General features: G+C 53.1%; 2 protein-coding genes across 3 annotated transcripts in view; one reads left to right on the top strand and one right to left on the bottom strand.

Annotated features, from left to right (window-relative positions):
* DOCK4 (dedicator of cytokinesis 4) overlaps positions 1–7,196 on the bottom strand; it is a 275,819-nt gene extending 268,623 nt beyond the window's left edge. Inside the window, exon 1 of the mRNA XM_090287015.1 lies at positions 6,915–7,196. Coding sequence (XP_090143141.1) covers positions 6,915–6,951 — 37 coding nt within the window. The 5' untranslated portion in view covers positions 6,952–7,196. The remainder of the gene's footprint in view (positions 1–6,914) is intronic.
* Positions 7,197–7,506: 310 nt separating this feature from the next.
* The window catches only part of ZNF277 (zinc finger protein 277), a 53,567-nt gene continuing 39,024 nt past the window's right edge, over positions 7,507–22,049 (top strand). For both annotated transcript variants that reach the window (XM_090287013.1, XM_090287012.1), the window contains exon 1: positions 7,507–7,635. In XM_090287013.1, coding sequence (XP_090143139.1) covers positions 7,545–7,635 — 91 coding nt within the window. In that variant the 5' untranslated portion in view covers positions 7,507–7,544. The remainder of the gene's footprint in view (positions 7,636–22,049) is intronic.

Genomic DNA, 22,049 nt, shown 5'->3' with positions numbered 1-22,049 from the left:
GACGTCCGACAACGGAGCGACCCTGCGAGAAGGTGATTATTCGGGCTGTTATTACTGCGGCTGCACAGATGTTCACGCAACTTCAGACGGCTCAGGGGAGCGGCCGACAGGCTCCCTCCTCTCCCGGGACGGAGTGGTGTTTCGGGGTAGGCTATTTCTAGCTGCCTCATCTGCATGCGTGTCCAAGTTCCCAAACATGTCCCCTCTGGTCACCCACAGCAGACAGGATCCTTCCGTCTCAGAGTGGGGAAGGACATGGAAGCAAACCTCCACATTTCTGCTTAAAGATTTCAGGGGAGACATGTCCAGGTTAAGGCCCAATTACTAACCTCCTAAAACAGAAAGACAAACGGCCTGATTTACAAAAGCTGTTCACAACGTGGGGGTACAGTGGTTGTCAAACCCAAGGAAGATGTGCAGACTTCATATCCAAACTTCTCTTTCTGCGATCCCGGGCCCCTCCCGCCCTCCCCCTGGGGACATGAGTGGGGTAGAGCACAGGCACCCTTGTGACGTTGGGAGTTTCCCGAAGCGGCCCATGGGAACGTCCCCGGTCCCCTCCCCCCACCCCCCCCCCCCACCCCCAGCAGACAGGCAGCCGCACTTCAGCTCCTTGCCGAGCAGCAGGTGCCCACCTCCAGGCTCCGGCTGCCCCCCTCAGCGAGGCGCAGGCGTGGCCGCTGGCCGGGCACCCGGGTCCTTCGCCGCCCTGCAGGGCTGGGGGCTCAAAGAAGGCTGCGGCTTGGTCCCATGTACAGGTCCCCAGGCCCAAACCAAGTTCCCAGTGAGGTGCCCTGGTTTGAGCAATTCAGATGAGATCATCTCCTGTCCCGCCACTTCCTTCTCTGTCACCAAGAGACTGCCAGCAAGATGGCAAAACCCTCCCACGCTTTGTTGCTGCAGGACGTGAAGGCACCCACGGAGTCTTATGAAGGCGGCAGCATGGTTCTCAGAGACAAAGTGGCATCCCCCTGGGCGCTTTGCACCCACCCACCCACCTTGCTATCCCAGCCATCTCTGGAAGCAGTCACCTCTCAACAGAAGCCCAGAGACGCGTGAGAAGGGGAGGACCCCAGGGCCTCGGGCAGGGCAGGACTCGCTCCGGGCTCAGTGTGCTGGCCCGGCCTCCAAGCTGGGGGACAGCGAGGAGGGGGACAGGTCTTCCCGCCCAGGCCACGGACGTCAGCGATGCTGTGTTGCTTACTGAGGGAACCCCGGGAAAAGTACCAACTGATTTTCTCAGCCCAGCTCCACCTGCCACGGAGAAATGCCTCTGAATTTTGTCAATAGGCTCTCTCCAATTTCATTTTTAATATTTGCGATGTCTGCCTCTCTGTGTGCATGCACGGATATCCCAGGGGGGAGGGCACGTGAGGCTGTCCCTAAGGCCACCTTAAGGTACAACCCCCTGCCTCTAACCGCACTTTTCCCAGGTGTGCGATGCTGCAACTTTAAGAATTCCACGACGGGCCCCGTGGGTCCTAAGAGGTGCTGCATATTTACCACACGCACAAAACGTCTGCGCGTGCAAGCACACTGCGTCGGAGAGCTGGGCATTTTCCCGCTTTCGGATGTGTGCAAATATTTCTATGCTGTTGAAGGATATATAAATCCTGTTTATTGAAATATTACTTGTGCATTTTTCAACACCCTGCTGGGGAAACCTCACAGGCAGGCGCTCTCTGGCATGAGGTATTTGCTTGTGCGAAAACTGTCACAGACACGGAAATAACGAACGCCTCGGCCAGGCAATGTATTCGCAGGAAGCCAGAAAAGACCATAAAATTCCGTTTACTACCCACTCTACACGGACAGCTAATATTTCCTCCGTTAGAGCCTCTGGTCCCCACACTGATCAAGTGCGGCAGGAGGACAGCGCTTGGGGACTTGAGGGCCGGTCACTTTAAACTCACAATGGAGAAGTAGAACACATAATCAGAGTCAATGCCATCAATTAGGCCTTATCTAGGTCTTCAGGCATCACCCGTACATCAAACAGCTCTCTAATCACACTCTTTAATCCAGAACCCCGGTCCTTGGCCCCAGACCGACTTCCTACTAGAGGTGGCCTCCTGAATGTCTGACAGCAGCAGCAAACTCTCAGTGACCAAACCAAACTCTTGTCTTATACCATACACCTGCCCGCGTCCAGAAATGCCTGCTGTTAAATAACACCTGTAGTTACACAGCGGTTCAAGCCAGCAACCGGGAAGGCATCCTCACTCACGCCCTTCCTCTCCTGGCTTGTTAAAAAGAGCCCAGGAGGAACACACATGTGCACTTACGGGGACAATGTCTGCAATGTAGGGGATGGCTTTGGATATCTGTCCCATCTTTAATTAGAAATATTACATAAAAAGACAGACGCCAACTTACATTGATGGAAAAATGCATGATTACTGCATTCTGTAAGTCGCCATGAATGCAAATGTCTGACTGTCGGGGGAAAAAAAAAAAAATACTGCTATGAATGAACTTGGCTAGAAACCCAACAAGGTCTGCGTTCCAGTTCCCCCTACCACACACAATATCCAGAGCAGTACTCTTCACACTGTGTGCCCGGGCCCATTAGTGAACCATTAAGCAAAGTTAATAATGAGCTGCCTTTTTTTTAAGAAAGAAAGAACAGAGCATCACAAAGAGTACGAGCGAACCCTGTTTTACTCAGAGGTGGGCTGGGGGGTGGCACCGGTGCTGTGTATGTGTGTGTCAGGTCCAGAAATTGAATGTATTTCCTATTATGGATGGTAGTCAAACGAGATCACCAGTCACTGATCCAGATTGAATTGCTTGGCGTCTGTGGAGTTGTTCTTCATCTGCTAAATGCACACGAGCATTCTACAACAGAGCAGACTCAGATAAAATAATTCCACAACATCTTCTCGGCTATGAAACACTGTGTTATTATTTCACTGGTATAGCATCTGGGCTGAGTTTCCTTCCAGGTGACTGACTTTCTGCCATACACGCTCACAGCCTGAAGCCACCAAGCTGGCGACCTGGACATGCTCTGCCAAAGTCTGAAGCGGCAGACCCCCAAAGAGAGCCAGGCGCCGGAAAAGCTCGAGTTTCCTGAAATGGTCACAATCTCCTCTGTAGTCCCTACCATCCAGCGTCTGGGGAAGAACCATGGCTGGGTCGGAAAGGCAGCATTTCTGTGTTCCCGTGGGGACCGCGTGAAAGAATCACCACTTAGGAGAAATGAGCAAAAGAGGGAAACCTGGGTGGAATCCATGGCCCCAGGAGGCAGACTGCGGCCCACAGCGGTCCTCTGCTGCCCATGCAGCCCTTGGCGGCACTTGGCTTGGAGACAGAAGCCCTCCTCTTCCCACTTCCAGCTCGAGATCGTGTGCCAGGCCACCAGCACCTCCAGACAGCGCATCCCTATCCAGGGATACGTGTGATGAGGACGCATCCTTGTACCACAGGTAGGAACCTTGCTAAGACCCTGCTAACTAGGAAAGTGGCACAGCTAAGAGGAAAGGTACCCGCCCTCCTACCTCTCCCACACGCTGCCCCTGCAGTGCTCCCCCCGAAGAGGATGGTCTAAAGATCCCGTATCAGTACCTCGTCCCCCAAAAGAGAAGGGGCCTGGCTGGGCTGAGAGGCACGGCCTGCAGCCTGTGAGACTCCCTGGCTCACCTGGGAATGGTGCCTGCTGAACAACTGAGCGCAGAAATACGTCTGTGTCGTCCCCCCTTCTCTGTGACGGTTCCCACCCCGCTCAGGGAAGGGAGAGGGCATCACAGACGCGGGTGAGCGGGCGGCAGGCAGTGATCACGCAGAAATTTGTGAGGGGCGATCAGAATGCTTAAGTCCCTGCCCTCCCGCCACGGCCGAGTTCCTCCAGGAGAGAGTCAAACAGGGAGCAGCCACCACCTGCCTGGGTTTTGGAATCTTGCCAGGTAGCTTTTGCTTACCTCTGATCTCAGTTAAAAGCCAGGTGGGGCGTGTCACAGCGAGTGTCTTTCCCACAACAATTTTTACACACGACATGAGTATTTTTCTAACAAAACATGTATTTGCTTTGAAGAGCTCTACAGAATTGGGACTGGGAAGGACCTTGGATGTCATTTGACCCAGAGACTAGGACCCAGGAAGGCAAGCAATTTACCTAAGGTCACACAGCTAACAGAATTATCTAGACTGGAACCAAGACTACCAGAATCTCCCAAGATAAAAGATGCCTATCCTTGTGCCTCCTTAGCATGTATTTCAAGAGATAAGGTTCCCTATCCCAGAGGACTATACCTTTATCACTGTATCTTTCTAATTCCCCAGAATCAGAACAATTAGGTATAAAACTAAATATACACTGCCCAAAGACCATGCATCGATGAAATGGAGGAAGCAGTACCCACACAGCAGGTTTAAGAGGAACTTCAATTCCTGATAGAATGTAAGTAATTTTATCCATGTTGAGAGTATGTTGCTTGAAACTGAAACATGAATATTAATACATAAAGACATAGTTACTTCATGCATAATTGAGGGTACACAAGAAGCATCATTGCAGAAACATACAACTTGCATGGAAACTTCAGGTATTCCAAGTCACAAAGGCTGATTTGTATCTAAGAAGGAGGAATCTGAATTACTGCTACACCTGCTATCAGCCAAAGATCTTTGCCCTTAAAATACCTTTTCTTTAGTATTTATAAAAACGAGACGCGAAAAATGCATACACTAACCAAGGTTTTAAAAAGTAACAACTTGCAGCGTAGGCAGCTCTAAATAGGGTTCTCCGCGTGAGAATAAAGTCCACACACATGTCCTAGCAAAACTCCCACCGCCACCACCACACACACACACACACACACACACACACACACACACACGACATGTGCATTCCAAAAAGCAGCTAACCTTCCACAGCCAAATGGACAAAAGTTAGCAATAAAGATGCCCCACACTCCTCCGGAACGTGTGGCCGGCACAGGACCAGGCGCACAGCAGGCCACTCTCTGCGCTCACCTCTCTTCTAGCTCAGCCTTTTCCCAAGCACGTGCCACCGCCCCCTGCTCTGCAACCAAACCACAGCCACCCCAAAGGGGGAGTCTGCTCCAGCCCCACACCCTTGACTGAGAATATCCGGTCTGCCGGTCCAGGAAATCCCAGAGTGTGTTTTCGGCCTCTGCCCACAGCTTGTAAAGAAAGGCCAGAAGAGAGCTAATCAATACTAACTCCCCAGCTGGGACCAGGCGGCTAAAGAAATAATAAATAAATAAATAAATCCGAGCCGTAATCTGTATAATTTAACACTCGGAAGAAAGCAGCGTCTGGGACGGCTTCCAAGAGGGACGGGGTTGCTGAATGGTTCTGTGCTTCCCACATTGAGTGTTGAATCCCGTGACAAGGGGCGGCCCCGGCTCCTCACCGGTTCGGCAAAGGCAAGAGTGAATCTACCCCCAAAAAAGGTGCAGCTGCAGGGTGGAAGGACCACCAACACCTGCTTCTTGCACTCTGGAGAAAGAGGAAGCTGGAACCGCTTCCCAAAGCGGGGACGGGACCGCGTATTGCCTTGCTAATAGCCACAATCCGGAATGGAAGCTCATGCAAAAGTCGGAAATGACTGTTTCATCATCCAGCCCTCTCCGTGGATCCAAAGTCCTGCACACCCAGGCGAAGCTGAAAAGAACATCCCCTGTGACCCCTGGAAAGGCTTTCCAGATTTCTTATATTACAGGCAAATGAATTTAGAACATAAGCGAATACCTACACATCTTCTCAATCACTGGATCTATACTCATTTTTTTTTTTTTAATTAAAGAAAGAGAAAGCCCATCGGCAGGACGGGGCATTATAAGCAATAAAAATTGTTGGTAAAAATCCATAATGCTTTCTCCCCGTGAAATCTTCTGAGACTGTATCATTGCGTTCGGCTGCTGCAGGCTCGTCAGCATCGCAGTCCTAAAAGGAGTAACTGTCAGGGGGCGACCCAGCTGAAATCAAACAACAAAAACGGGAACTGTAATCCGCCCGAAATGGGAGGAGGGAAAGGAAGGGAGACTCCTGTGTTCATCCGTCAACATTAATGTCCTTTGTTGTTCACCTTTGCACGGAACGGCGCGCGCTACCCTGTTCCTTTTCCTGCGAACGCCAGTGCCGGGGCCACCCCGTCCGGAGAGCGGCGTCCTGGCCGCGGAGACCCCGACTTTCCGAGCCCGTCCCCGGCGTCGCTCCGCGCCTGTCTTCCACCGCCACCCCCACCGCGCTCGCGCCGGGCCACGGGGTGGCCAGAAGTAAAAACGTCGCGAAATATCCGTTCCCCCCAAAGAGCAGAGCGCGGGGCCGCGCAGATGTTGACAAGCGCCAGCGCCCTCGCCCCTCGGGACGCGGAGCCCCGCACCCCGGGACGGGAAGGAGGCGGGTGGGGAGGCTCCGGCCGGCTCGGGCTGTCACAGCGGCGGCGGAGCGAGGGGCCGCGTTCCGCACTCCGGGGACACCGACAGGAACCGGAGGGGAGGTCTGCGCCCCCCTCTGGGTCGGGGGTGCTCTCCCTGCGCGGCGACTCCTGCCTCCCCCTCCGATCGGGGAAGTCGTCGCAGCCCCCACGGCCGTCGCGGGGAAGAAGGGGAAGGAAGGAGAGGGACGCCGTCACCCGCCTCTTCCAACTTGACACAGACAGCCCGTCGCCGCTCCGAACTCCGCAGGCAGAGCCCGCAGCGGGCGGCTCCGCGCGCTCCCCCCGGCCGTCCCGGGAGCCCGAGCCGCGTAGGGCAGCGGGGGGGGGGTGGCGAGACCGCGGCGCGCACCCCTGCGCCCGGGCTGGCTCCCCGAAGCCCGACCCCGCAGCGCGATGCGCGGAAGAGGAATTTGCAGCCGGGCGGAGCGCGAGGGGCGCGGGGGCAAGGACGCGAAATGCGCACCCACGGGACCCGAGCGCAATAAAAGTTGGCCCCGCGGAGACTCACCCACGCCGTATTTCTCGTGCTCCGTAGGCATCCACATGGCTAACCGGGGCTCCGGGGTCTTCGGGCTGGGCAGCCCCCGCGCCCCGTCCCCGGCTCACAACAATGCTCCGCAGCCGAGGAGCGGCTGCAGCGCCGGGGCCGGCGGCTCCGCGCGCGCTGCGGGCGGCTGTCCGCGCCGCGGGCTCCGGAGCCCGGCGGTGACACCGCGCGGCCCACGCTGCGCAGCCCGCCGCTCTCCCGGCGGTGGCTCACAGCCCTCCGACGCGCTCCCGGGGACCCGGCGGCGCAGTCATTGTTCTGATTCACTGAACTGAGCGAACACGCCGGGGCACTCTCGGGCGCACCCCCGCCCGCCAGCGCCCCCTCCGGCCCTCCCGGCCCAGCGCCCGCGGGGCACGCTGGGAGTTGTAGTTCTGAGGCACCGCATTCCGGAAAGGGGTGTGGCGGGAGCCGTCAGGGGCGGGACTTAGGGTTGGCTCGTCACGTCCTATTGGTCCAGAGCGTGACGGCACGACGTGGGCGTGGAGGAAGCGTCGCGTGGATGGGGAGTGCGCCTCCAGGCGCGTTTGCATTGGTTCCTGTGGGCCCCCGCCCCGCCCCGCAGCCCTCCCTTTTCCTCTGGGCAGCGTCATGGCTGCTCCCATGGCCCGGGGACCTGCTGCCGGAGGCGAGGAGGGCGACGACTGCGATCGCCGCGGAGCCGGGGCTGTCACTGACGAGGGTGAGTACGGGGCCCCGCGGTGCAGGCGGTCTGCGCCTTCTCTCGGACCGGGATGCAGCTGGCCGCCGGGTGGACCCCACGAGCCTGCCCGCCCCGAGGCCACCTGGGCGGGAGGGGGCTACGGCCGGGGCCCAGCGGCGCCGGAGGGTCGGACGCGGCTGCTTGGCGCGGACTGTCTGGCGAGGGCACAGAAAACGGGACGGCACGGCCTTCCGGCAGCCGGGGAAGCGCCCCGGGCGTGTGGAGCTCCGGCTCTGCTGCTGGGCGGGAGTGGGTCCGATGCGGCTCGCCCGGCGCGCCGCCCCCGCCTCGGCGTGCGTGGTTTGGCCTCGGGAGGTGAGTGTCACGGGGGTCCGGGCAGGTTTCCAGGTGCAGGCTGGCCGCTTCTGTCCCCGCTGCACACGTGCCCAGGGGCGGGCCGGAGCGGCCTCTGCCGGGGGTGCGTGCCCGTCCAGGCTCCCGGGTCGATCGCCGCCCGCCCCCGGCACTCAGGTTCGACTCCGGGGCCTGGGACATCTTCCCGGGCGGGGTCTTGGAGAAAAAAGGACGGAAGCGGTCGTCTGCCTGCACTCTTGGCTGCACAGAATGCCTGAAGGCGGTTCTGAAAGTCGCAGCTGCGTTGGCTCTGCCTGACGTTCAGGTTGTTCTCTGGTTCCCTGTGGGGACCACACCCCAAACCTGAGACCCTGCAGGCGGGTGTCTGGGCTTCCTAGCCCCACACTCGGACCCGGGGCCCCTCCCCCGGCCACCCCTCCCCGCCCCTTCTCAGCCCTGATAGGTCATTAGCACAGCACGGTCTCTTTTCATGACGGATGTGATTTGGGACTTAAATTTGGTTCTCAGCCCCTGTTGAGGTTTTTGTTGTTGTTCTTTGGCTGGTCCTGCTTTCGCGGTTCAACTGACATGTAGTCGTAAGTTTTTATCTGAGCAGTGCAGAGATGAAGTGCAATTACTTCCCATCAGTGACTCTACCTGGACCTGCAATTATTTCAGTGCCTCTACCACGGGGATCTTTGTAGGCGCCCGAGTTAGACAGAGTTATAGCCACGCCTGGACAGTTCATCACAGCCGGCTGTGACTGTGATGGTAACAGACAGACTATCAGCGTTTTCCAAGAGTCTTCCCAAGTTCCTGAGGACTGTCAGGTTACAGTCTAAAGATGGAATCCTCCGTGAATCTTTCTCACAGATTAAATCCTAAAAATGAAAATAGAGTATGCCTTTCAAAAACACGGAAGAACAATTAAAAATCATTAGTTATTTTAAAGTTACAAAAATTGTCATTATAAACTTCAAACTGCTCAGAAGTGTGTCCGGTAAAAAAATAAAAGTTTCTCCACCACACAATCCCAAAGTAATAAGTGTTAGTGGTTTGATGTGTGTTGTTTCTGACATACTCCTATATGACACCCATCTCAATGGCTTGGAGTTTATAAAAATCAAAAGGGATCATCCTATGTAACATCAAAGAGCTACAACGTTCCTTCTCCCAGTTATCTGTTATAGACGCTCTTCCTACTGCTACATTTGTGTCCACACTTCTCCTATTGCTACATTTATTGCTTCCTTCTTTTAGAGGACTGCTCCCACTCCTAACGTGGATGCGCCTTACTTGAACCATTTCCCCATTCGTGAGCACATAGTGGGGCTTTAGTTTTTCAGTAATGATGTAGTGAGCAGCATCTCATAAATATCCTTGGCCACTGCATCTGTATTTCTTAACAAATTTCTGGGTCAAAGGTTACACGTGTTAAAAATTTGGGTACATTGGCCTGCGAGCCAAGTGTCGCTGGTTTGATTCCCAGTCAGGGCACATGACTAGGTTGCACGTCAGCTCCCCAGTTGGGGGCGCGAGTGAGAGGCAACCACACAGTGATGTTTCTCTCCCTCTGTCTCCTTTCTCCTCTCTCTAAAAATAAATAAATAAACAAAAAAATTATTTAAAAAAAATTTGGTAGATGTCAGGTGTTCCCTGTATAAGGTACCAATGTACCCTCCCACCATTTGTCAGTGAGAGGGGTCTCTTCGCCATATCCTTCCCAGCAGTGAGGGAACCCCCCCAGGGCCAATGGTTAAAATCGCTAGTAGATAGAATTGAGTAACTAGTAGAAATCTTAATTTTAGGCTCTAGTTTTTTTTTTTTCAACAGAAGTACTGAGCAGCAGCAGTGACTTTGCAGCATCTGTAATGTAAAACAATCCTTCAGCCTGGCTCGGAACTGCTCAGAGTTCTCACTAATTTGTACAAGTCAGCGGGAGAGCTTCATGGTTCATTTTTATGTGGTTCTTATCAGGTTGTCATTAAAAAGCCCCTTTTATAACCCTTGTATCATTCTGAGACTTTACCCAGTTCTTTTCTAAGCCTGCCACATGATACACATTTGGGGTAGAAATAATGATTTTGAAAGCATATCCATATTTTTTTGTTAAGCAGCCACTTAGGTTATCAAGTATGCTTTTCCCCGTAAATCATTAATTGTGTGAACACTGCCTTTTGAAAGAGGTTTTCCTCTAGCTTTAATTAACATGTCAGTCTGTGTGTTTACTCTCCCAGGACAGGTGGGGCTGGGAGTCTGTTTATAGAAATCCCAGCAGTTCCACGAGACCTCTACTGCAGCGATCACTGGGTGGTGTGGGCAGATACAGCACCTCCCCCCCTCCATGTGGCTGACTTCTGAGGCTCTGTTCCTCCCCAGGAAGGTCCCTGGTCTTGCACGGCACTGCTTTCCTTCCACCTGAACAGCAACTAGGATTTCACATGGTCCCCATCAATGAAGAACAGATAGGAAATAGACCCAACATTCCTCACACTTGGCCTGTGTTACTGGCATTTTCTCTTCTGCTAGTTTTCATCAGAAGGCAGTGAGGCAATGCACTGTGGTTTGTCACTTGAGCGTACGCTGGGGACAGTTTGGACCGAGAGGCTGTGCCTCTGTGTAACATTCTCACAGTCAAATGCCCCCCTGTGGTTACTGCCCAGTAGGCGATGCCCACCATAACACCCTGCGTTCATAATGCCCTGCCACCGGAGGACTTACTAACTCCTGGGCGATGTCCCTGGAACAAAGGGGGCAGCAGATGGTGGCAGCTCCTCAGTCTTGGGTTTCCTGCTGCAACGAACACCATGGAGTCTTAGCTGGAAACCGGGAGCCTCTTTGATTCCTATCTTGCCCTCAGGTCCCAAATTGGATCGGTTGCTGTGTCTTATCTTTCTGTGCCTGAAATAATCTCTTGAATCTGTGCCTTCTGGTCGCCTCGTTGGCCACCACTGGGTTTCTAACCCGTCCCTCTCAGTGCTGGACACCTTGTGTCCTGCACCCCCAGCCTGTGCCCTCGGGACCAAAACCTTGTCCTGTCAGCATTTCGTCAATGTTTGACCAGAGCTGGGCTCTAGCCTGGGCCACTGCGGACCTTCCTGTTCCCCTCACCGACCTCCCTTCCCCTCCTGTGATCCAGAGTCTAAAATGGAAGTGTATTCCTGGCTCTCTACTTCAGATCCTCAGCATAACTCTGATGTCATATAATTAAGTCAAAATTCTTGGCGTGGCAGCCGAGGGTCTAACTTTCTCTTCCAGGCCCATCTTCAGTCCCCCTGCCCCCACCCCCCAATCTCCGTCAGCACACTGACGCTCTCAGACTGCAGGTGTTTGTCCGCAGCTCCCTCTGCCCTGATCTTCCCAAGGGCGAGAGTGGTCTTGTTTTGGTTTTACACACTCACTCAGGGCTTATCAGAGCTGCATGGAGGAAACCGTACGGGTCAAGGGTTAGAATCTGTTTGAAGTTTGAGTATTTATCATGGCAGCTGTTTTAAGCAGAGGAACTGAAATAGAATTACAGACTGAGCATATAGTGTATGCTTGTGAAAGTTATATGTGCCAGCTGATACAGACTATCCTCAGAAGATGGTCTTTCGTCAGAGGTGATCATAGTGAGCTTTTTAGCATAGTTCTCAGCCTGTTTTTTTAAGTAAAGCTTTAGCCTACTTTAGACAGTGATTAAAAGAATACTTAAGATCTGGCTGAAGAGCTCCATAGACTTTAACGTCAGTCTTCCACCCCATTTGGCTGGTACCCAGGTTTCCGCAGTATCATCTTATTTCCAGCATTAATGCTTAAGTCCGCTCTCTTCTATTTGACAGGACAGTGGAAAGAGGAGTAGACCCTGTCTTGGAAAAACTGTATTTAAGTTTCGACTGTGACATTCAGTAGCTGTGTGCCATGGGTTTATTGCACATGCTGCTTCATGGGTGAACATAGAGTTCTGACACGTACTTGGCAGAGTTACTGCGGTTATGAAAGCCTCGCGTGTTCCCTTCTATAAAGCTGGACCTCCATAAACGTTAGTTGCTTTTAATATAAAGATACACCTCCCTGATGGCCTGCACTCCGGTTCTGTGCTGTCTTCATTCAGAAGGCTGTCTAAGGGACGCCGTAACCCGGGAGAGGCTCAGGAATGCTTTGCGGAAAGCTGCTCTGGTCTCCCGTGCACTCATGGAATTTGTGGGGTGTCCAAGTGTCAGCGGGTGCTCCGTGCCAGAATTGCAACTATGTGCTCCGAAAGCCTTTTTATAGTCTCTTCTGTACGCCCCCTCACTCCCACCCAGTGCGGCCCCTCATTCCCAGCTCCCGGCTCCCCACGCACGTGCGCACGCTCAGTCAGCAAGGAGCTCGGGGGGTCTTGCGTTTCGGGGTGGCCTTGCAAGGTACAGGCCAGAGGATGTCACAGAGGAGAAAGAATCAGAGGAGCCGAGGCTGGTGGGTTTGGCTGAGGGCCCTGAAGGGCCTCCTCCAGAGCACCCTTGAGTGCTCCTGTAAAAGTAGGCAGGGCCCAGCTTGCGGGCGTTACAAGAGGAGATACCATAATAATAACGGCGGTGCTGGTGGCAGCTCCCGGGAGCCGAGCAGTAACTGGTGCCCCGCACTGTGCCCGGTGCTTTCCCAAGCCCGGGTTCACTGTCTGCACGACAGCCCTGAGGAAACCGATGCAGGAGGGCACGCGGCAGCTGCAGGAGGACGTTTACCCTGTTCTCTGCTGCGAGGAAGTCTCGAGGCTCCGTTGGATGGACTCCAGCGCAGAGCTTCCTTACCCATAGATGCGTTCAAAAGCTCGGGCTACTGTAGAAAGGCAGCGGGGCGCAGAGAAAAGAGGGTGTGTACATACTGAGCTCGGACCAGTTTAGGCCCAGATCCTGGGGACTACCAGCCACAGGCGCGTTACCCAGCCTCTGCACCTCGGTTTCTCTTCTGTAAAACAGGTGGTGCTCACCCGTCTCGCTGGAACGCTGAAATGATGAGTGAGATGGTGGAGCAGTGCGGTCTTCAGCAAGTGGCGCGTGTGATCTCCGTCGCGGTTACAGGCACACCTTCGGCACGTGTGCCCGAGGTGGCACGGGGGTGATTCTCAGCGCCGACGCTGTAATGTGTCTTGTGCGCCTCACGAGCAGGTTTCTGTTGAGGAATTTGGGAGGACTTGTTGTCTCCGATGCCGCGTTTCCATTCATTTCTCACGGGTTGACGCAGACCTTCCACCAGGCGTAGGCTGGCCCTGCCCTCCAAACACACCCTCATACACTTCCCATCTTCACAAATCTGAGGGTGATTTGTCCACATTCATAACTGACAGTGACGTTGATCAGATTCGTATAATAAAAAACATGCTTTCTTCTAAACCCCAGCCCATGGGCGTAGAGAAATAAGCGCCCACATCCAGTAATGGAGTCTTTATATGCTGTTCTTGAAGAGCTTCGCCACAGAGTTTCGGTTTGATTCTGCAATGATTCATTTAAAAAACTCATCAGTCTCTGAATGGGTTGACATTTCCCTGACGGTTCCTTAAAGAATTGCCATGTCTTGCTGAAACAGGTGTGTAATACTGACCTCACTGTCCCCAAGGTGAGCAGGACGGCTTTCCCCGGGGACTGTGATGCGCGTGGTGGTCAGTCGGCCTCTGTACACCCCGGCCAGTACTCTTCGGGACCAGTGGCACTGGTTTGTGAGATAGCTAACAGGTCGGTGCTGCCTCTCACTCTAGGAACCGAGCAGGGTTTTCTAGAATTAAACAAGAATTGAACCTTTGCTTCGTCCTCATTGGGGGGTCAACAACTGAGAAGTGGCAGAATATTCTAAGTGATAGAAGCTCATGTTGGAAGTTATCAGGCTTTCTCCGTGTGTAGCCTTTTAAATTAATCAATATATTGAGTAAGAATGTATGGGAGGAAAAGCTGGACAAGGAGCTGGGAAACATGGATCCTGATCCAGAGTCGGCTGCTCTGTAGCGGTGTGAACTTGGGAAAAATAACTTAGTCTCTCTGGGCCTCAGTGTTGTCATGAAATGCTGCAGCCGTCACCTCACCCATGTCAGAGGGAGGCTGAGGGACGCAGGCCGCGGGAAAGCTCTCTGTAAACCTTGGCACATCCAGAAAGGCAGGACTGAGTGGCGCTGATGGCGAAGAGTTAACCCAGGAATCGGTGGCGCGTGTTTGGGATGCGACAGACTGGCTTCAGACGTAACCTTGGCAGTGCCGCTGCCCCCGAGTTCACAGTCCGGCAACCCTTCCAGGCGGGGCTGGTGCAGGCACCTGGCGTCGCCTCCCCTTCTGGGACAGTGCCCTGCCAGGATGGGCGCCCCTTGAGGAGCGGTCCGGGCAGCTGCTGGGCTCAGGGTTCGAGTTTGACCAGAGCTGACCAGAGTCCCGTCAGCCTCCGTGCTGCGCTGTGGGGAGAAGCGGCTCGTGTGAGTCTGTGATCTGGACGCACTGGGAGGAGCCCAGCAGAGCAGAGCTTCTCAGTGTTTGCCTTTGAGACCCAGGAAACGCACGCTCATCTCCTGGTTTCCCTGGCACCGTCCTCAATTTCGTGCTCTTTCTTAACTGGAAGGCAAACCCGTCCCCAAGTGACTAGCGAGACCCTAAATTTTGTTAGTGTTTTCATCCAAAAACTTAGATTTGTCTTTTTAAGAGAAAGCCCTCAGAATTGTAATTCTGGTTGTTTATTTAACACAATTTCCTGTTATGTAACAACCTGCTATTCACCAGCAATAGCCAATTAGAAAAGAAAATACCTTGTATCCACTAATCGCAATTACCATTATAAAGCAATTAGGAGCAGTAACTGTTGCTGAAAGGTAACTTAACATCAATCTTTGTTTCAGCACCTACAGATTTTCCCAAGGGGAGGGGGAAGGAGAGGGGAGGGGGAGCCCGAGCTCCTGGGACTTCTCACAAACCCGGCAGGGCTGACTTCTGGACGTTCTGCAGCTGCGCGCCCCCAGGAAGGGCCACAGCACCCCGGCCTCCTGGGCCGGCAGCCGCCCCCCCGCGCGTTGCTCAGAGACCGCTCTTATCTCGGTTTGGTGTCGCTGGCGCTTCTGCCTGCCTCTGATTTTAGAGACGTTGTTTGCCCTTGTGGTGAGGTTTCCTGGCTCCTAGATGAGTGAATTCACTGACATTCACTCCTTTCGGCTGCATTTTCCAAACATCAATAAAGGACGGGGAAGGGGGAGCGCACCACATCCGTATCTCAGCGTCTGTGGGGAAAGAAACCCATGCGTGGGGGCGCTCTGGAGAACTGGTTGCCCACATGGGCGTCGTTAATGAGGGGCGTGGGGTTAGAAAATCGGTGGAGAGGCACAGCAGTAGAGGACTTCTTGGGTCTCCTAACCCAGGAGTGTGGACAGATCCTTTGGCTGAATCCCATCTGACCCTGCTCCCTGTCCTTTCTGTTTTCTAACAAACAGTGCGAACCCCAAAGGGCTGCTGGCAGAACCGAGGCCTGGTTCATGCAGGAAGCGTTACTAACCGCCTGCTCTGGGCAAGCCTGCTGCAGAGCGCAGGAGCAGGAGCAAGCGGGGCCTACCAGGGAAGGCGGAAGAGACGCGGAAGGAACTATCTTACAAGCAGGAGGCGGGGAGCGAGCCTCAGGTGGTCGAGACGGAGCTGAGCAAGAGGGAGCGTGCAGTCAGTCAGTGCCACGCAGTGAAAAAAAAGAGAAACTTGTGGGGCAAGTGAATCGTGTTTTAAGAATAACCATAGTAAAGGGGGGGAAATTAGAGCATTAAGTTAAATAAAACACTAATAAAACCTGAGGAAGGGAACGGAGCAAAGAGATTATGCCCAGCAGTGGTGGTGGGCCTTGAAGTTGAGTAGCTTTGGACGTGCAGACAAAAGGAGCCGCGGCGCAGACCCAGGAAAGGGCAGAGGCCATAGGAAAGCCGGGGCCTCTCCAGCTGCGGCCTGGCACCCGTCGTGCCTGGAGCAAAGGGTAGGAAGGTGGGAGCGGCCAGAGAAGTTTGTCAGGGTCCACGGACGCTAGACCGTAGGGGCTCACGTGTGAGCCCTTGACTCTGCAGACCGGGGCTCAAAGGTTGGAAGGCAGAGAAGGACGAGATCAAAGCTGAATCAGGTAACTGTACTGAAGAGGGGAAGTCGGGGCAGGAGGCGTGGGTATTTGCCAAGGAGATGAGGAAGGCCCACCCCAGACATGCCGTGCCCGTGTTAGCGCAGCCCTGTGAGGAGGCTCCCGAGCCGAGAAAACAGTGCTGGGTCAGAGCTGTGAGTATGGGAAGAGTTTATTCCATAGGTTGGGCTCCGCCGGGAGGGGGGCCAGCCAACCGCAGGCTGAAAACACGGTGAAGATGCTAAGACAGGTTCACTTGGAGTGCAGGCCAGTGGAGAGATCTTGTAGGGAGGGGGTGTTAGAGGAAAGCCAGAGCTCAACAGTAGTTAAACAGTAAAGACTTTTTTTTTCCAAGAACTGTTGCAGTATAGGAAAAGAGACCTCCATGTAGAACTGGGCTTGATTCCAAATGCGGGGGAGCAGGGAGCAGTTAGCCGGTGGGGGGGGATGGGAAGCTCCTAAGGGGAAGCGTGGGGACTCTGGCCAAACAGACTTGGTAGGATCGTTGCTGAAGCCCAGCCATGGGGTGAAGACAGCACCTGCAGTGTGGTCGGGGAGGCGGGGCCCCATCGGGTACGGAAGGCGAAGGTTTTCTCTAAACCGACTCGCAGGATTCTTGCTAAAACTGGGCTGCGCAGGTCTGGCCAGGCCTGGTCGTAAAAAAGGTTCAGAAGGAGCCTGACTCGGGTTTGTTCAAGGGGAGAGTCTCTGTCAGCAGTGGGAACACGACCACGAGTAAATGGACTTCGGGGACAGGACCCAAGTCGTGGGAAGGCTGAGAGAAACACGGTCCGGGCGAGGCGTCCAGTCAGACAGCTTATGGGATCGGGGCCACAAGTCAGGGCCCAAGGCCTGGAGGAGGAACACAGGTGAGGCTTGGCTCCAAGACGTTAGTCACGTGCGCGGTGACCAGCATCTGAGACCCAGGGGGAGAGGAGGCTGAGCAGAGTGGGTGGATGCACAACCACTGGCTTGAGATAGCCCCCGGCTGGAGCAGAACCGAACCACCGGTGGCGTGGGGACCCTGCCAGGCTGACGACTGGCCATGTGGGCTGGGGCTTAGCTCCAGACAGCTCATTACGGTTGCCCGTGTGGCCGCTAAAGTCCTAACCCTGAGCTCATTAATCCTGCATAATCAGCCAGTTGTAATGTAACCCTCCAGTATAAAGCGATAACACCCTTTCTTTGTCATGACCCCTAGACTGCATGGAATTTGATGCCTGGGAGAAAGATTCTGTTCTTGATCTTTATCCTTTTGAAACATTTTAGAGTTTATTGAAAGAACAGGTTAAATTATAGTGTTAATCATTTCCCTCCTGTTAACATGACATTCTTAAGTATCGGTGGTTATAGTTCTTCCTATCGAGCACAGCCCATGAACTCCGGAATACCCCCAGCCATTCGGATTGAATGTTCTCAGAGCCTGACTGAATGAAAAATGAACGAACCCTTTAACCGATAGACTGAAAGATCCGGGTCTTTGCTGCCACGCTTTGAGACGTTTTCACAGAAACTTGTGTTCTCGTGGGCTTTGTTGGTCTCTGTGATTGAAGTAGGTGGGCTAATAGAATATAGTAAGCTGCTGATGTTTTTCAGGACAGTATTCCAGGACTCCATAGAAGTAAGGGACAGAAAAGTGTGACAGTATCTTCTTACACAAAGAGGATTTCATGGTCAAATAATTTTCAAATACCACATTAAGTGAAGGTGTGCGTCACTTCCTCCCTTCAGGACCTGAGGACGCTAATCTTTGTGAGTGTCCAGGAGGTGCATATTAAATTGCAGTTTCCCGAGTATTTGACTCTACTACCTTTTTCAAGAACGTGTCAGGGGCTGCAAGTGTCCGTGGAAATTGTCTTCCCCTGAAACAGATCGTGCTGATTAGGAGCAGTTCCACCTGTGGACACCTTTAAGGCGCGATCGTTCACCCCGTGGGTGTTATAATAACCACTGTGTCTCACCGTCAGCGCACTGCTGTTCCACACTGCGCCCTCCGTGGAGAGAACGTGAGGGTAGCAAGGGTAACTATGCAGCACAGGGGAAAAGCCACGGATGTAACTATCTGTTCTTCTTGGGGAGATGTGCCCTCCAAGGAGAACACCCCCCACCCCTGTTTTGTCCAGAAAGCCAGAGTTCTTTTGAAAACATCCAAGGTAACAGTGAGATAAATATCTCAAATATAAACAAACCTACCACTTCAGCAAAGTAGGAGAAATTCTACGCTTCAAATCAGTGTCTTTTGATTTGAAAATGGAACAGCCGAAAGGGAGAGCATCCTGCGCAGCCAGCTCTGGCAGCTGCCCCAGAGCGCGCCGGCCTCTGCTCCTCGGGCTGCTGTAGCTGTTCAATGCATTATTTACGGGGATCAAAATTTAATTCACATTCTTCTCTCAGCTTTCATCAGATGCAAGAATGTAGGTTTTCATTGCCTGTGTGCAGCCCCGTTGTCAGAAACGTCAGCATTTCTGAGTTACTGTTTATTAATGAAATGAGCCGTCCAGGCATCTCTTTGATGTCAAGTCTTCACTTACTGTGATACAGAGGAAGTTTCTTAGTGAAGGTTTGTTCAGACAGCCTCGAAATGATTTCATGGGACCCTTGTGCTTCACTCCTGGTCAGCAGTGTTCAGAGCCAACCGGCTGGTCCCGTGTCTGTGGGAGTCTCACGTTAAATGTGGTTTTGCTGTTAGAACAGCTATTAGCAAAAAGGCAAGAAATACCAAGTGCTGGCGAGGCTGTGGAGAAAGGGGGTCCCTCGTGCACTGGTGCTGGGAGTGTAAATTGGTACAGCCACTGTGGAAAGCAGTGTGGAAGTGCTCAAAAAATTAAGACTAGAACGACCATATGATCTGGCTTTCCACTTCTGGGCTTCCATGCAGAGAAGATGAAAACACTGGGAAGCATCCGTGCGCCTCCATGTTCGCTGCGGCGCATTCACAGAAGCCGCGCCGTGGGAACAGCCCGAGCGCCCACTCGCTGACCACTGGGCGAAGATGTGTGTGTCTCTACGGTCTTATACTTCTTGGCCACAGAAAGATGAAATATTGCCAGCGTGGCAGCATGTATGGCCCTCGAAGGTATTGTGCTGAATGAACTAGGTCAGACTGAAAAGGACAAAAATTGTAAGATTTCACGCGTGAGTGGAATATAAAATGAAGGAAACAAACAAACAAACAAAATGAGCAAACCCACAGACGCGGACAACAGGCTGGTGGTTCCTTGGACGGGAAGGGGGTGGAGGAGGGTGAAGTGGGTACCGTTGTCCGCCGTCGGGGCAATGGAGGGGCCAGAGGAAAGGCTGGAAGACACCCCACACCTGCATATTGTCAAAGCCTCCAGTGATGGAGGCGGGGGAGCCGTGGCAAGGTTGGGGAAAGGGGCTATGAAGGAGCTCATGGGTCGTCTCCAACATGGAGGGGTGTCTCAGCCGGGTGAGCAGCGGGAATCAGATTTGCTGGGAAGACACGGCCCGTGGCCGTCCTGATGGGGTGGGGTGGGGAGGGCAGGGGGGAGACCTGTGATCAGAGCATGCTCCTTAGGCCGTCCAAAGGGGTGGGCGCTAGGTCCTTCTCAACGCGCAAACCTGCCCGGAGGGCCCAGCTCCCACGCCAGCTGGGACTCCTCCCTCCCTGCGCGCAGGGCAGAGCCCCAGGGGAGGCGCAGCTCATCCAGGACGGCCCGCTGCCTGGCCCGCTGAGCTAACCTGCTGCGGCCTCTCAGCCGCAGGGAGCAGGTGGCAGAGCACTGGCCCTGTTTGCCGAGTGCTCGCCGGACTTTGTCACGGGAGGTCTGCACTTGGATGTTTTATTTTCTAAATGAAAGTACATGTTTTTAATGTACATTTTGCTTAATCGAGTTTTCAGAAATTTCATAATTGATACCTAGTCCATAATTGAAAGGGGCCGTATACCCCGACAGTTCGGTGTTTTTGTTTGGCCCGTGGCAGGGTTAGTAGACACCCCTAGTGAAGGTCCGGGATATGTGCAGATGTGCACGTTTTCAGACGAGGCCCCACATCACGTGCGGGAGGGTGATCGTGTGTCTTTAAAATTGTGTTTGTGTAACAAGCTACTTTTAAGTGTTGGCGTGCTAACTGCAGGGATGCTCAGGCTGATGAGCCAGAAAGGAGAGATGCGGCGCATTGCTGTAACTTCTCTCTTATTGAAAGCGCACACACCCGTCTGCTGCAAATGCTTTCTTCTAGGTCAGAGCCGCCGAGAAGTCCGAGGCCACCTTCAGCAGCCTTCAGAGGTATTTAATCTTCTTGTGCAGCACTAATTTTTAATGATAAACTGCATTTTTTTCTGAGTAGCTCAGTTACCTTTGAAGTCTCTGATGAATACCATCTGGTCCTAATTGTGGTTTTTCAGATTTTTTTTTTGCTCCTTCCCATCTCACCACTACCCTGGGTGTTTTGTTTCTTGTTGTTCCTTAGTTTGTTTTTAAAATAGTGTATTATAGTAGATTGCTTCATGCCTATGAGTGTTCTTCCTGTTTTGTTTTGTTTTTTGTTTTTTCTTTAATACGTATTCCACTCCTTTTGTTATTAGAGAATCCCTGGTTCTTCTTGCTGATGCAGTAACGAATTACCAATCAGTGAGCCCATTAGCATGCACGCCAAGTTTATTAGCGAACGGGAGAGCAGAAGCAAGGGCGACCAAAGCAGGGGGGTGGGGGGGGTGGGGGGGGCAGCTCGCCCTCAGGCTGCCAGAGGCCCTGCGGCCAGAAGGCCAAGAGCACCAAGAGAGCGAGCCCTTTGCTCTGAGGACTTAATAGTTGGCGGGATGGGGGAGGGTGAAGAAGTTACATATCGCTGATGGATAAGCGCGGTGCTAGTTTTCCAGGACTGGGGCCTGGGTACCCAAAGGTGTTACTTGGCTTCCTCCTTTAGGTCCTAAGGGTCCTTTCGGGCCTTTTGGGCCTTGGGATGTAAACACAGTTTCAAAGGCTTTCCTTCCCAGCTAGTGGAAAGGACACATAGAATTCCAAGGACTTTTCTCCTCGGTGCTAACATAGTGTTTCTTTTGTTATTGGAACACCTGGCAATATTATCAGACCAGGCCCAGGGCTGCTGAGTTAGCGCGAGCGTGGGACATGTCTCCCTCTGCTTCTAGCTTCCTCCGTTCCGTTCTTTGGTAGACCTCAATAGTGAGGGCCCTGCCTTTATACCCCTTCTGCTACCCATTCTGCTGTGACACTTGCATTTCTGCAGCAAGCAAACATCAGGAGGGCACTATTTCATGAAGTGCATTGGAATCAAGGCAACATAGAACCTTTCTAATTCGAAGAATTTTTCAGCTGATCAGTGCAAGACTTAGGTATTCCTTCCTAATAGCAACTGTATTTGCTTGAAATAGGTAATGGTGCGGTGGGGGCAGGGCGGGGGGGGTGAGGATCTAGTCTATTATTTCAGAAAACAGACCAAATAGTAGTTTCCACCTCATTAGGAAAGAAGATTGCTATCAATTTAAAGTATTCTGCTGCTTTCTCCAATGAGCTCCCTTGGTAAAAGGGCAGAAATGTCCAGGAACTGCTACCAAAACATTTTTTTCTCCTCCTAACTGAAGTGATTTCAAAGCCTTTGCTCCATGGTGCCATCCATTAAAGACCTCAGGATGGTCTTACAAATGAATAATGAGATCCGGGATTAAGATGGGGATTAGTCGTCTGTAATTGGGATTAAAGTCTCTGGGGAAGACAAACAACATGAACTGAAAAAAGGGGAAAAAAAGGGAATGATGAGATACCCGTTATGCAACGGAGGAAACCTGCGAAACCCAGTAAGAAGGAAGCCGTCTGTCTGAAATAGTTTGTGGCTGAGCACCTAAAGCCGTGTGCACTAACGCGGAGTGATCAGGTGTTCCTCTCCAGTGCCTACTGTGAGTTCTCAGACCTCCTCTGGAATCCTGGGAAAGCCAGATTCCAGATGAAGAGCTGAGAAGGGAGGCCCCTTCCCGAGGTCACTGAGGATGTGCGCTGGGGTCCCTGCGCACACAAGAGCTCAGTTGCTGGTCGCGGATAAGC

The sequence above is a fragment of the Furipterus horrens genome, unplaced genomic scaffold, assembly GCF_987537825.1.
Source record: "Furipterus horrens unplaced genomic scaffold, mFurHor1.1.pri manual_scaffold_9, whole genome shotgun sequence".
Classification (NCBI taxonomy): Eukaryota; Metazoa; Chordata; class Mammalia; order Chiroptera; family Furipteridae; genus Furipterus; species Furipterus horrens.
This window is presented reverse-complemented; position numbering and strand designations above follow the sequence as displayed.